The sequence below is a fragment of the Sesamum indicum genome, linkage group LG5 (genome assembly GCF_000512975.1).
Source record: "Sesamum indicum cultivar Zhongzhi No. 13 linkage group LG5, S_indicum_v1.0, whole genome shotgun sequence".
Taxonomy (NCBI): Eukaryota; Viridiplantae; Streptophyta; class Magnoliopsida; order Lamiales; family Pedaliaceae; genus Sesamum; species Sesamum indicum.
The window spans coordinates 16,628,335-16,643,964 of record NC_026149.1 but is presented as its reverse complement, the minus strand read 5'-3'; the positions used below and the strand labels follow the sequence as shown (position 1 = coordinate 16,643,964).

General features: G+C 34.3%; 1 protein-coding gene across 1 annotated transcript; it reads right to left on the bottom strand.

Annotated features, from left to right (window-relative positions):
* Nucleotides 2,339-14,560, bottom strand: LOC105162720 (transcription factor IIIB 60 kDa subunit). Its single transcript, XM_011080820.2, has 20 exons — nt 14,273-14,560; nt 14,116-14,188; nt 13,841-13,922; nt 12,880-12,955; nt 12,309-12,394; nt 12,148-12,224; nt 11,374-11,430; nt 10,385-10,497; nt 9,886-9,965; nt 9,666-9,752; nt 8,497-8,577; nt 7,774-7,938; nt 7,538-7,702; nt 6,884-6,956; nt 6,680-6,789; nt 5,800-5,880; nt 5,010-5,147; nt 4,706-4,795; nt 3,866-3,919; nt 2,339-2,674 (listed from the first exon to the last, which is right to left on the bottom strand). The coding sequence occupies exons 2-20, from the start codon at nt 14,175-14,177 to the stop codon at nt 2,498-2,500; spliced, it is 1,854 nt and encodes a 617-aa protein (XP_011079122.1). The 5' UTR covers nt 14,178-14,188; nt 14,273-14,560; the 3' UTR covers nt 2,339-2,497.

Here is a 15,630-nt window from a genome sequence, read left to right as displayed (position 1 = left end):
ATAACGCACAAGAACTAACAGAGCGAGCTTCATATAAGATGTTTGAGGATTTATAAATATTATCGTATATTTAAATTTTAATAAAAGTTAGGAGATTACTTTATAGGGATTTGAGATGACAACTATTTTTAACAACCTTTTTTTAATTTAATCACATAAATACAAATTTGAGATTTTGGTCAATGATTTTGTTTAATTGAATATTTTGAGATGAAATCTAACATTTTATAGACTTTAGAAATGTAAATATAAATAATTATAAAATATTCTAAATAAATTGAAGTCAAACATTTTTTTATTTATAAAATATTTTAAAATAAATTCAATCAAACGTTCTCTCAATAAACAAAAGTTAGAGGGTACCAAACCATCCAAAAGTCAATATAGCTCAAGAGTCTTTTAGTGGTTGCCTTGTCATAAAAGATTAACAAATCACTCATTTTTAAAATAATACGAAGAAGAAGAAAAAGAAAAATGGGATAATTACACTGTTTCTTCAATGAAATTGCTGTATAATTACACATAAATCCTTTGTAGTTTAGAAAAAAATAAATTGCATAAAATCTCCCTATATTTTCAAAATTTAGCTAAAAACCTCTGTGATAAAAAAATAAGCAAAAAAATTTTGTGTTTATAAAATGCTGCATATTTTTTCCTTCTGTTAGTTAAGTGCTAACGGTGTTAATTTTTTTGCAAAATTTTCCGTAATAACAATTATTGATTTTTAATTATAAAAAATAAACGGTTCAGATTTTAAGTAATTTACAATATACTTTTTTATTTATATATATACACACTATACATATAAAATATAATATATATATATATATAATTTGGGGGCCGACGACGTCGCCAGCTCACAAATGGGTGACACGAGGCCTCCCCTTTCTGTCAACCTCGCCGCCCGCTTTTGGAAGAAGCGGTAGCCAGATCGGGGGCAATGCCGCCCTCGAGCTAACACCTTGGCAACGGTGGTCGCCCAAAGAAGAAGGGTGACCTCTGTTGTCCAGGCGCCGTTGCCGGCCGCTAAATATTGGTAACGGAGAAGAAGGTGTAAAAAGAAATCTATTTTTTAAAAAGTAAAGTAAAATTAATTTAATTTTTTTAAATTTTAATATTTAATTTATTATTTTTTGGTATTTTGATATTTAATTAGTATTATTTATAAATAAATAAAATATATTTCGACTAACAATAATTTAATTAATTTAATAATATATACTAATTATAAGTGACTTTTATGTTGCATATAAATTTTAGCTAGTATATTAAATTTTTATTGTGTTTTTGAAATTTAGAATTTTAATACTTAAAAAAATTATATATTTTTTAGGTGTTTTATATTAAATTAATATATTTCATAAATAAATATAATTTACTGTTATATATTTGAACTAAATAAATAATTTAAATCAATTAATATATTTAAATAATTAATAGTATAAATAATTTAATTTAAAATATATTTAAATATGAAAGAAAGGTAAAATATATTTAATGTGAAAGAAATAGACAAATTGAACATTATACACTTAAAGTAATCCCAAAAAGGTCAAAAAATGAGGACGCTCTCACAATAGGAGAGTGCCACACACTTTCCGTTAGTTTCTCACGAAGATGAGGCTTTTTGCTGTATTTTACAAAACAAAAGGGGTTTTTTTTTCTTTTCTTTTAATACATGGGATTTTTAGCTAAAGTTTGAAAACACATAGGTGTGTTATGCAATTACCTTTTAAAAAATTATATTAGTACCTTCGAATTTTGCTTCCTTCTTTCTAATAAATAAGTCCTTCCCATAGTCAAAATTCATCGAATTTATTAACTTTAACAAAAAAAACTCAATGAGGATCAATATTTAACCTCAATTAACGTATTACTGACTTACTGTAAGTTAAATAAATTTTTTATATGATAATTAAAATTAAAGTATAAAAAAAAATCCAATGGTATATCATACAATGTATTTTATTCTTTAGTAGTTGGCCATACAGTCCACTTGCACAAACATACCTCCAGTTGGCCAACGCTACTAATACCTCAGGAGGGTGATTGTAAAGAATATTCATCGAAAGGTCTACCTTAATTGACAAAGCTGAAACTCATGCTCAAAAAGTTTCCGACTCTCACCAATATGTTAATATTAGTCTAGTTTAATAATAATTGTCGATTTATAGTAATATATATTAATATTTGACTTATATTGATCATTGATGATTGAAATTCATAATGGGTGTGACTTATATGCTCACCGTACAACTTAAACTGTTATGTTGATTCTTGATAATAATATGCAGTTGAAGGATAATTCAATTACCTGTAGAGAAAAGGTAGAGGGTGGTAGTCTGTGTATAAGAATAAATAGGGCATTATGCCACTTTAGTAAGACTTGTTCTTCTGTATCTTTCACAAACAGAACTAGCGACTTATGCATCTATGAGATAAATCAGCATTCAAATATATACTAATGTACAACAGGTTGACATGTGTGGGGAAGTTTCTAGAAATCAGTAAAGTCGTTATAATCATCGTTGTAATCGAATTCTTCTACATTCTCACTACAGGTATTGTAGGTTTCTTCTACTTCAGGATTCTCTTCTTTGCTAGTCTTAAAATCCTTGACATCACCATCGGCATCTGCTTCTGTTCGGCTTTTCTTGGTGGTCTCTGGGTTTTCCTGATACACAAACAAGACGGTAAAGATTTAAGATATTGCCAACCGGTGATGGAACTGAGACACCTCTGATCAGTATTCTTGTAAAATTCGATAGCTGGGAAGCACAAAGATAAAGGTCTAAATGATGCCATCACATTTCAGAAGTCAGAACTATGAGACATGTTTTCTTTGCTGCTTCTAGTTTTTAGTAAGCAGATATTGTATGTCATTTCAGAACTCCATGAAAAGTACCCCCAGAAACTACCCCCAAACATGGATTCTGCACAGTATTAATATAAGGTATCCATTATATAGACAATAGGTACACGATTTCGCTGGATTTTTGGTTCCTAATCAGTGAGGATACATAATATATAAGTTAGGGTTCTTTTAGTAATCAAGAAGCATTAGACCTTAGACAATCCAAGAATTTCCCCTTTCTTTTGGTCGGAACACGACCATTGACTGCCTGCAAGGGCAACCTACTACTCGGGATAACTTACTCTTTGAGCAAGATGGGAAACTTTAAATAGGGAGATCACAGCAAGTCCATATGGGTCAAGTCTTTAGAGGTGATAAAGCAGACGTCATCCAACACTTTGATTTGGAAAACTAGTACGTCCAGTATTTTGTCTATAGCAAGAACCTCTATTCTGGGAGCTCTTATTGGGTGCTACCCTGTAATGAAAGTGTCGAGGTTTTGTCCAGGTTGAATGCACTGGTTTAAATTACAGCAAGTACATGTATTTTTCATTTTCTACTCTGTATCTGGACATGCAACACCATTCCTATGGAACAGGTTTTGTATATGTGTATCAAATGGATGCAAACTTAGTCTTACTCCACTCGCAACCCAAGAAACTCACCCGTCAATGCATTAGTTCTAAACATGCTGTGACTGAAAATGTAAGTCCCCAGTTCCAAAATGTAACTAAAAGGATTTCTAGTCGGTCATGGATTTTGATCGTATTCCAGAACCATTATTAAGTTTAAAGAAATGCTAAACAAGTAGAAGTATAGCAGCCACCGATGAAAATAGCAGAGAATTTCTTCTGATTCCTTCAAATTCCATTTTCTGTTCCTAAGGAAATGTCAATAAGGTATGAAAACTCAATCAAATTCTACCATCTCTCCGCCACATGAAATACAGGTTCAGAAAAATCACCTCAAGCGAATGAAAAGAAAAAGCATTTGAAGAAACAAGAAACTTACAGATTCATCAAAAAGCTTCTCCAGTACATCATATCTGATTTTAGAACTCAGCCTCTGTATCAATATCATATCCAAGTACATCAATGATGGAAGCAAAAAATCAATGCAGGAAAGTGAAAGTGGAAAAAGATGTGTTCGTTATAGGCAATAAGAATTGGAATTAAAGTAATTCATCAACAGCATATACATAATTGGGCATGGTTACAACTTGGTTGATCTTAGAATTTTGTAACAGTCTACATCATAAAGAGTCCCACTTTATTCTTTTGGCTCACTGGCCTTCTTTTCTCAAAATGATTTCCTGTAACGCAGACTTCAAATCTCGAGTTTTCAACGTTCTATTGTAAACTAGTTAAGTTAAAGAGAGTTAGAAGCTTAGCTATGCAAATGCTTACATACTGTAATGATAAAAGTTATAATTGAATAAACACGATTTAATTACTTTTATCGTTTGGATTGGTTTTTACATATTCTACTCCTTCAGACCTATTTCATTCTCTTGGATTAAGTTTGAATTTCCAATATATGGCTGGTGGATATATTTAGATTCTTCAAAATCAAGAGTGATTCTCCAAACAAGGAGTTCTACTTAAATGAGTCAAGGTTTCGTCCATAAATCTTTGTCCAATATCGTAGACACATTCAAACTTATATTTCTGCTCTGTGGTATCGGACATGTTTCAGATTTTCTTGTTCTGTGTGCTTTACATGAGTCATGACACTATTATAATACACTGGGCAGTCGAAGACATAGTCAAATATGTTTCCATGTCACTCTTCTGTTAATGTTCTGTTCCAAAGATATGAAAACTGAGAACTAGTCTTTCTTTTAAACTATACCTTTCTATCAAGCATTTGTCTAGTTGCTTCTGCAGCAGTTTGAGCAGGACCAGAATTTTTCACTTCCGCAGCTCGCTTCTGTTGTCTTTCCTGCAAATCATAATTCGGTAATGGGCAGCTTTATAACAAGCGTCTATATGTTAATCAGCCGTGTTTTGACAGGAACATCAGAAAAAATCGAGTCCACCATTTAAATGCCTTCCCTTTTGCAAAACCTTAACTTTGAGTCTACCATCCAACATTAATTATGCTAGTACCAGAACACAATGTACTACGATAGTTTATACTGCTATCATGATCTCACCTTCCTCGACTTCGCAACAGCTGCTGCAGCTGCTGCAGCAAGTTTTTGTGCAGCTTGTACATCCTCTGAGCAGTTAGCAAAAGAAGCCTCGTGAGCTTTCTTTGCAGCTAATGCGGCAGCTTCTTTAGCTGCTTGCTCCTGTGAGTTTGGAAACAGAAATAGGGTTTGGTTTGGTCGTCATAAGTGGAATAACTAGTTTTTGTGAATAATCATCTTTTACTTCGATAAATTTTATTTGAGGGATCATATAATTCTTCATGACCCATTGTAGCAAAACACCAAATTGTACTAGTTCAGCCAAACATACGAGAGTGAACATAGTCATAATTCAAACTCATGTCTCAAATCGTTAATAAAGGAAGCTGAATTTTCTTTGAGTAATGTGCACTCAATAATGTTCAGTGCAATTATTTTTGGAGGCAAAGGCATGAGAAAACAGCACTTTGTGGGATAAAACTTCCAACTCTCTATTTGTAGGAGGAATTTGTTAATTACTATTACGCTCTTTTCCTCACCTTGGAAATGATATAGACACATTTACGGATAGATAAAATCTTTTGTCTTCATGAGGAGCACCCCCTTGGTGCACTACATTAATACACACATACACATACAGACACATGCACACACACACACACACATCATCCATTTACATCCTAAAAGGGTCTAACAAAACACTAAGCTAGTCCAATGTTATCTTGTGAATAGGGAAGAGAGCGTCACCAGACCATGTAATACTGCCTCTTACTCATGGATTTCTTATTCAACGTAATAAAAACAATTTCAATACCTCAAGATATTCTTTGTTCATTTCCTCCCAGATAATCTTCTTCAATTGCTTCTCCTCCTCACTGTGAAGATAGACATCAACCTGCCAGCAGTTTTTGTTTTAGTGAACAATCCAAGAATCAGAAACTAGCATTGGTTAACCAAAAAGATGATGAAACCATGAAAGCTAATCACTGGTCAACACTATTATCTTCCTTATGAGATGTACAAGGGCTTCTCTTCATACTAAGCCATGCTAACGTGCTTGTCAGCTTATGGGCACATACCCACCACATGTTATCCATTCTAAATCCTATTGTATATGGAGAATCAAGAATGAGGTCCTAATACCAGAAAACATATTCTTAACAGTAAAATATATAAGACTATAGTCAAAGATTGGTAACATGAAGGTCTAGGACCTCTCCAGGACCCAATGTGCTGACACTATTGGAAATATTAGCAAATGGTATTAAGTTAAACATGAAGGAAGACAATTAATGGCCTGTTATTCAGTCCACAATCAACTTGCTAGGGTATAGACATGATTACATTCTAAGCACCTAAATTTCCCAAGGCCTGGCCTATAAACAAAATTCAGAACCACAGAAAGGCTGCCATGTAAAGAAGGGCCACTAATGCACACTATATGCATGCAAAGAATGTCATAACACACACCAGAAAGAAAAGGGACACTGAGAGATACTTGACAAGAATGTCAAACACACACATCCAAATCTCGTCAGTTACAAGAATTTGACCTGGGTGGTTATTTCAACAAAAAGATTACCAGAATTCACCACCACTCCTTTCAAACCCTGGTATATTCCTTTTCCCTATTTTATGGACAAAAAGTAGTGGTAAGGAGCAATTATGTTCAAATAAATTGAGCATTTGAGAACCTCGATGTCATCAATGTCAGATAAAGTCTCTGATTCTTCAGCAGCTGCATCATCTGCATTTATTCTGTCATTGCCGGAATCACGACTAGTATTATGTTTCAAGGTAGCTCCTGAAATTGTAAACGAAAATCAGAGTTTCTCCAAATTGTGTGCGGATTACTCATTCTAAGATCCATCAACTGGATATATGTAAAATGGTCATACCTGTTGACTCAGACTCTGCTGGTTGTAAAACTTCGCGTTCACCCATATTCTCGATGCTCCTTCTTTCATTAGACTAATTATGCATTAAATAAAAGATAATACAACATAAGAAAGATAGGAAGTGTTCGTAGCAAACAAGAAAGCTCATAGACCCACAATAAATCAACTGAACATTTGGGAAAGAAACAATAGGTTCAATCGTTTAAATAAATTTGGATGTACAAACTGCAAAAGGAGGGTCAATTTTTGGAACAGGGATGTCTAGGAAAATAAGACAAGAATATCAGCAGACTTGCAACCAAAAGGAACCATTCAATATGGTACCAAAGGTGGGAATTTAATAGTAACTGAGAAACTTTACGACCATCGCATACTTAACATAAAAGGAAGTAATTAAACATTGAACTCATGCGCTTCTTTAAATCTTGGAAACAAGAAATAAGAAAAGCACAATGGAAGGATTAACTTAATAGATTGAGTAGTACCTCTAGAGAAAACAATCACCTAATAGTTACAAGTTAATAAAAATTTTAAAAGGTCGCAAGGATGAACATGAGATAAACATGACCTTCAAGAGCAAGTCGTCTTAAAATCTCTACCACTAGAGAAAGGGGGGAGGGGAGGGTAAAGTGTTGATAGAGTATCAGTAAATACATTTAAAAGTTTGCTCTGGTTTTCTGCTAGGCCAGGCAATATGGAGGAATCTCGGTTCTTAGAGCTCTGCGCAGCAGCTTCCTCTGCCATTATTCTCTCCCTCTCTGCACGTTGAAAAGCTGGAGGCTCAGAACCACCTTCAAGGCCCCCAGAAAGTTTTATGAACTGCACCAAGGAGCAAGCACTATTAACATACAAAATAACACCGAATAATACATGAAGGAACTGGAATTTACATCTTCATAGCAGCTTTCACAAAGGCCATGAGCAAAAGGAACCCTCCCACCACCCTTATGTTCACAGAGAAGTTCACCAATTCCAGATGCTTTCCCTGTATTCAGCGATTTGGTGAGCCTCTCTTCTTTTTCAAGCTCTTCTGCTTTTGTGTTGAACTCCTCAATCTAGCCAGATACAAAAATCTTCTTACAATCCCATGAAAGAGGAAGATTCTCGCCATTGCACAAATAGCATCCAACACTTTAATAAATGTAGGAGAGGCACAAGATTAAATGTCTATTTAGGAGACACATTTCGTATTTTCACAGTTATTCCAGAAGTGCTAGCAACAGAAGTCAAACCATCAAGAAAGAAATAATACAGAATTGATCTTTCTGTATCATGCAACAATATATGTATTTGCACTCCATGTTCACAAATACAGAGCTATGTTTGGGCATGCAACATCAATATATACATACATGTGTGTGTGAAAACATAGTGCAACGAAAATAAATAAATAAATAAATAAATAATGTGAACCTATAGCAAATGAACTTTGGCATTACCCATGGTTCCACTACAAAATATCCTACCATAGAGCAATCAAATATATGAGGTGTGACTTCAAGCTTTGAACTAAAAAATAATTAACCTATAGCTACCTTTAACACAAATCTTATCAATAATAGCAAAGATTTTGGCTCTGAGCACCATGTATAACTTCAGTTTCGAGCACCTACCGTAAGACCTCCTGACTCTGTATTCTCAAATTCAATCAACCGCTTCGTCAGTGTTGCTTCACAGATGTGGACAACCTTAATCTGACAACAATTCAAAAGATGTGCATCACATAATGCCAGAGATATAATGAAATAAATGATTAAACTCCTTCACAATATCCAGAACAACAATTGGAAGCTAAAAGCAAAGAAACACGAAGAATGCTCCAACAGGAAGCCTGAGATTGCGTATTCACAGCCATTGGGCTTAATTATTTCCCACCACAGCAATAAAGAGCTCAATTTTCATTCATTAATATTAGTATCAAGCAAATTAGAAGTTAGCATAGGTTGAAAAAAAGAATCAGTCTTGCAGTGCAAATGAACTCTTGAGCATGTTGAAATGAAATTCATAGGTTTCTAGAGAATAATTAACTTGTGGTAACTACATGAAAAGATGAATTACAAGACTAATCACTCCAAGGAAACTTTCTGCAATGCTTCCGATTAACATTACCACATAACTGATTCATCTGATTTACTAAGGTCATCATCTGGCCCCACTCCATTCAGCTGGATAACTATGACCCATATATTTCTCTGATGTATGTCTAACACTCGCACTTCTCGTATGAAAATCATGCTCCATGGAGACATTTCTTTGTCCATTTTCTGACCATACAGATCCTATATTCCATGAGGCCTTCTTTTGCCATTTATGACCCAGTTTCAGTAAGTCATTCAAAATGAATTGTTCCTCCAAATGACCCCATTTTCAGAACCAACCGCTAATCAATCACTTCCATGGAAAGTTAGGTTATACACTCCAACACCAGAAAACAGGAAAAGATGACCATATGAAGCAGTAGAGCTGGGATGTCTAAAGTGAACCCAATCGTGAAAAATTAAATTATCATCTTCTAAACCGTAGAATTGTCACTCACTAACAGTCAAGAAACAACAGGATACGAACGCCACTGAAGCTATGAGGGTGACAACATAGCAACTGAAACCAAGATTCAAGAAACCCTGATCTCTATGTAAAACAAATCAATTTTATCCCATATCACTACTCAACACAGGATGGCAACTAATATCATGAAGAAAAAACTAAGATGAGCAAAACTCTTCCACAAGACATACACATTTCGAACACCTTACATGGGACAATTATGTTAAACTACACTCACAATCTCCGACTTTGAACACTTCAGACCATGCGAAAGAGCAGATATATAGAGCGCAGCTCCACACAGCCCACTTGGTTTTCTCCCTGTCTGCAAGCAATTCACAGATCAGATCATCTGCAAAGCTATATCTAAATACTAAACGAACAAGGGCAAATCAGACTATGCGTATCTATCTATTTCACTCTCTCACATGCACACACAAATCTATTATTAGTGGAACCTGCATCCAATCTCGCTTCATGCTAGCAACAATATGAAGTGCGGTTCTAGAAACACTTGGTTTTCTGCCACCAAACAAACCTACAAAGAAGTTTGAAAGGTTGCTCGTTAACCACCAAAGTAGATGAGTGCTGACAGCAAAAAAAACAAAAAAAATGGAGTAAGCTTAACAAATTCATTATATGTGGACCAAGAAAGATAGATAGATATTAAGTTTTGGCCATACGAAGAAATGCTAATGATTTAATTCCAGAGCAAACTGCTCTATGCTTAAGGAGTTAAGTCCAGTGAGTATTGAAATCACTCCAAAATTGAGCTCACAAGATCTCCTTTAAACAGTTCTGAAGATCAAGCGACTTTCTGTACACACACATACTCCACTTTGATGCATACCACATATAAATCAACAATTTATAAGACATATAAACCCTATAGTATTCCAAAAGGCAGTAAAATTCAGACCAGTATGTAGAAAGCAATAAAACAGAACATGTACTTACGGTCAGTAAATCGATGAATGAAAAGGCTAGGATCCACAGGTTTTTGAACAATGGGATGTTCTTCAAGGCTCAAAAGTTTGCAAAGCTGCAAAAATACCGCCCCTAGCACATAACTGTGTTATGTTAGGAAAAAGAAAATTAAAAGATATCTTCAACATCCCAAACAAATAAGAAAAACTAATCACTTAAAAAACTGGAGAAAGTTTGCTGACTACTGTCTATCTATAGTTTAAACGAAACAAGACCCGCAGAGATCAATCGAACGATGGCAGCTGAATGTAAGTCAGAATTTTACCCTTAGTGTCATTCTATAGAACTATACATGAGATTTTCTCCTCATTCAACTCTTTCAGATTCGTTACATGTAGATTAGTTTTGGGAATTCCCTTCTACAGTCAACAAGAGTAGACAGTGATTATCCACACTATGGGCGAAAATTGGAACCAAATAAGCGAATGGTAGAGGACATTGATTGTAAGATTGTTATCTTGACTACATCCTGTCCTCATTCTTGTAACTGTGTGGAACTTATATTGTATCCAATAAAGACACGTTTGAAGTTCCAGCAAATTTTCAGTCTATGATGATTCCAAGAAATGATATGGAATACAGACAAAAATCTTCTGGCTAAGTTACACAAAATAACTTTGCAATTCCCGCTGATCAGAAATAATACCTCAAACTTCATTTTGCAATTAATTCCATTTCATTAATAATGTACAACAGCAATTTAGATAACGTCTTATGCCTACAACTTTGGCCATGCACACAAACTTATCCAATGGCTGAATATGACATACTTTGTAACATAAAGCACACCTCGTTCCACTTAAACGCCTTCCCAACAGTAACAAGTAAACTTCACCTTAACCAAGTCTCAAATAGCTCAACACAGAACTAGAACATTAAACTTTAAGAGCTTATTTAAGAATACACAAACTCAGAAACAGAACTAACAACATGCTCAAAAGGAAGAAAGTTCCACATACACGTTTATATTTAGGTACTCTGAAAAATCAATAAGAAGATATGGCTTTTTATTCTCCCTGCAAAAGAAAATGAATAGAACAATCAAAGCTCCATAGTTTCTATTGTAACAAATAATTAAACCAGTTATATATTAGCACTTAGCAGATTCAAATTCGCAAGGATCCATATAAATGTTTGTGCATGTAAATTAACAGAATATCCTTCCTTTCTCCTCTTCACAAACCATTTGAACAATATGCCATGTATAATTGAACATTTCCCCCCTTCCGCTTACCATTCGTCATTAATTTTTGGTACCACAATGTAGTTGTGGAAACAAGTCCAAGATATTTGATTGTTAAAAGTCTACTTGATGAAATTTACCAACATAAGTTAAAAGCCTATACCTGGTGGAAATACATGTGAAAAACATCATAAAAGTTACCCACCTCCCCAATTATTGGTTTATTCTGAATCCATGATAAATAGCATTGGAAACTAAGATACATGGTTCATATAACTCATTCCCTTTTCCTAAAATATATAATCAGATAATATGGCAAGGAAACCAATTAAAGTTCACCCAAACAATGAAAAATAAAAGAAATATAATAGAATTACTTATCAGGAAGAGGAACAAACTCGAGACGCTAGGGCTTACATACTACGACCTGAAACATCTTTTAACCTTTTCCGACGGAAATCAACGGCATAACATTGAATTGGAAACAAACTGTCATGTTAATATTAATTGACCACGTTCCTTTTTCCTTTTTCTAAAGAAACTTCCATACCTACAAGAAATGTAAAGACAAGCAGCCTCCACTAGCTCTTTCCTCCGCCCCCTTGTGAAGTTGCGCTCAACTGCTATCTGTCAAGTAAACAACAGTTACCCATAATGACTGTCAATCAACAGAATATCTAGAAACACAGATACTGTATAAAAGAGCCACACCGTATAAAAGGCTAAAGCTGGGCGAGCTATGGAATCACCACCATCAATTCCCAGGGCATAAATCATACTATCTATCCCATTATATGCTGCAATAAGAGAGGAATTTACATGATAATTTAAAGAGATCATACAACTAGGTGTAATATCATTAACACAATAATATTAGACATAAAAGTGCGTTAAAGACATACAGTCAGATTTCACAATAGCTTATAGGAACTAAAAGTGCTACCACTGCACTGAATGAGGATTCCAGGGACTGAGGTCATGAAATTTGTGCATCATTATGACTTGCACATGCAAATATGTCTTAACATCAATCAACCACAACAAAGTCCTTGTTACTTTAAGAATTGCAGGTCAATGGGCAGAGCACCTAAAGAAGTACATATTATTTTACAAGTTGGAGATTTGACAAATTACAAGGAAAGAAAGCTGCTCTCCGAATCCAAACCCACAAAGTACCCATTCAAATTAACACCATAACGGAAACTGTCCTTCGCTTGCAGAGTTCATTATATATCAGGTGACAAGAAATCTTAGTTTTGCGATAAGTAGTAAATAGATTTACCTTCATTCAGTATCCTCTCGCGGGAAACCGAATATTCATTTTGGATGGTCTTCACAAAATTCCCTGACAATTGGCTCTGTGGCAAAATTTGAGTCAATTAATATAGAACATGAACAAGCTCTAATCAAAATGCACCCTGACAGACTAATCCACATATTACTTCACGTTGCTACTTCCTAATAATCCAGTTTCCTGTTAACAGTACTATTAAATGTGGACTGTGTCGACCTCTTTCAGGACAAAGCAAAATGAAACAATCCCAGAAATAACATAAGACAGATATGCCTGACCAAGAAAAGAAATTGGAACATAAAAGGTGGAAATAATAATGTCAAAGGCAAATTCTTCACTCAATGAGAGCACTTACACTATCTAGTCCATCAACCTTGGGTTTCAGGATAGAATAAACCTTGGGTTTCAGGATAGAATAAAGCAAAACAAGCAATCCCAGAAATAACATTAGAACAGATACACCGGACCAAGAAAAGTAATTGGAGTATGAAAGGTCGAAATAATAATATCAAAAGCAAATTCTTTACTCAATGAGGGCGTCTACACTATCTTCCGCCTCTCATCTCTCTATCAGGTGTTCCAAATCCTTTGAAGTTATGAAGCTAATGAAAGTTCGATTCTGAAGTTTCATACTAAATCAGAATTATAACAATTAGGTTTATCGAACTGCTAGCCAGTGCTCTAGCCACTTAATACCCAATGCAAAATAAAAGAGCAGAATAAACCAACAACCAACTCAAAGATGCTTAATATTTTAACTACTTCCAACAAGACTGACGTGAAATGTACCGAAAAACAATATCAGAATAAGCCCTCAATAGCCAGATAAAGTTTGTACCAACAAGATGATGGGCAATGACTTCTCAAAGCAAGAGGCGGCCTAGACTTTCCCATGAAAATAAAAAAAAAACTGACAATGCTGCGGACAACTATACAACCAAGAGCAAACCTGCCCAGCAGCGTTCTTGACAAACGTGGGCTCCTGAGAAAAATTATCCTCGTCCAGAACTCTTCCACATAGTGAACAGCATCTGTTTATTTACAAACCACAAAAGAAATCTCCTTCAGTACACACAATTACCTCACATCACCCAAAATACAAACTAAAAAGAAGCCCTTTAAACTAAGCCAGCACAATTTCAAGCTGAGCAAAGCTTTCGTTCCTTAACAAAACAAAACAAAACAAGAAATCTACGTGAGTAATAACTTAGAAGAAGCACTTACATTTTACCATCCACATAATCAGGTCTACTGATATTTTTCGCGCAGTTACCGCACCAGACCATACTCGCAAGCCCTGATACGAACCGAACATGCATCAACAAATTAAAACACAATGATCGATAAAAATTTCACCTTTGACTAAAGCCTCCCATCTTACCAAAAGGATTGCAGAATACTCGAAGATTCAGCAGACCCAACAATTTCAATGTTGCGGCGATGTAATTGCAGCAAAATTTAACTACAATTATCAAAATCTTGCAGCGGAATTGATGGTCTGAAGACCCTGCTATTAAAACACTGCAGATGATGCTGATCTTGGGGTTTTGGCGCGATGGGCCTGTAGATAGGGTTTAAGTACTTGGAATTTTGGTTGTAATTTGTATGAGAAGGAAAGTTCTTTTTTTTGGTTCTGTCTTTTGTATGGGAAGGAAAGTTGAAAACGGTTTCCAATCAAGAAGGCTAAAAATAAATAAATAAAAAAGAAAAAAAAAAGAGAAAGGAAATCTACCCGTTAGATTTCATGTAAAAATTCAACGGTCCAGGTTTTTTTGTTCGAATTTTAGGTGTGGGGCGGGTTAGGCCTCGGGTGGTGAAAGGAATAAATAAGGATAATTTCTATTTTGCCCCTACAATTATACTCAATTTTCACTCTCCACCCTTAACTTTTAAAAATATCATTTTGGACCCTCCAGGAAATTGACCGGAAAAAATAATCAAACTATTCGATACTCGATTGAAATATACCAATAAACGAACTTCATTTGTTAAACTTAATAGACTAAACTTGAATGAAAATTTTTGTCTAGTAAACTTTGAGCTCGGCTCGAGATCGATTTCATTAGTGCAAAAATAATAAAATTTATTTAAAAATATTAAATTACTTGATTTCGATTCATGTTTGATTCAATTAAAAGCTCGATTAAATCAATAATCAAACCAAATTTAAATACAATTATTGAAACTCGATAATAATTTAAACAAACTTAAATAATAACGTGATCGACTCGATTCGAATAATTTAAAGCCCCACAAGTACATCAACAATTTTTCAGTCTCCATTGACTACAAATTTCTCACTCTTTAAGCCCCACTTTTTTTTTTTTATCAAATCATGTAATTTATATATACTTTATGTATCTATATTTTACTATTAAGTGAGAGCATTTTTTTGCTATCTCACCTTTTTGTTTGTTTTGTTTTTTTATTTTACTAGTATTATGGCACGCCGTCCCTGAATACATACAATAAATAATTTTTTACGCTTTAAAATATATTATACATAAGAATAAAATATATAAACAACATATCGCATTTCAAAAACTAAATGAAAAAAATTAACTTAGGGATATTATTTATATATAAAAAATTTAGTGTCATGGTGTCATAAATTATCATTTGCGAGTGAAAAAAATCTTTATATATATATATATATATTTGTATAGATATATAGAAGGGAAGAGGAATTTGAGTAGGGGTCGTTGAAAAATACATAAGGGATATTATCGGTAATTTGAA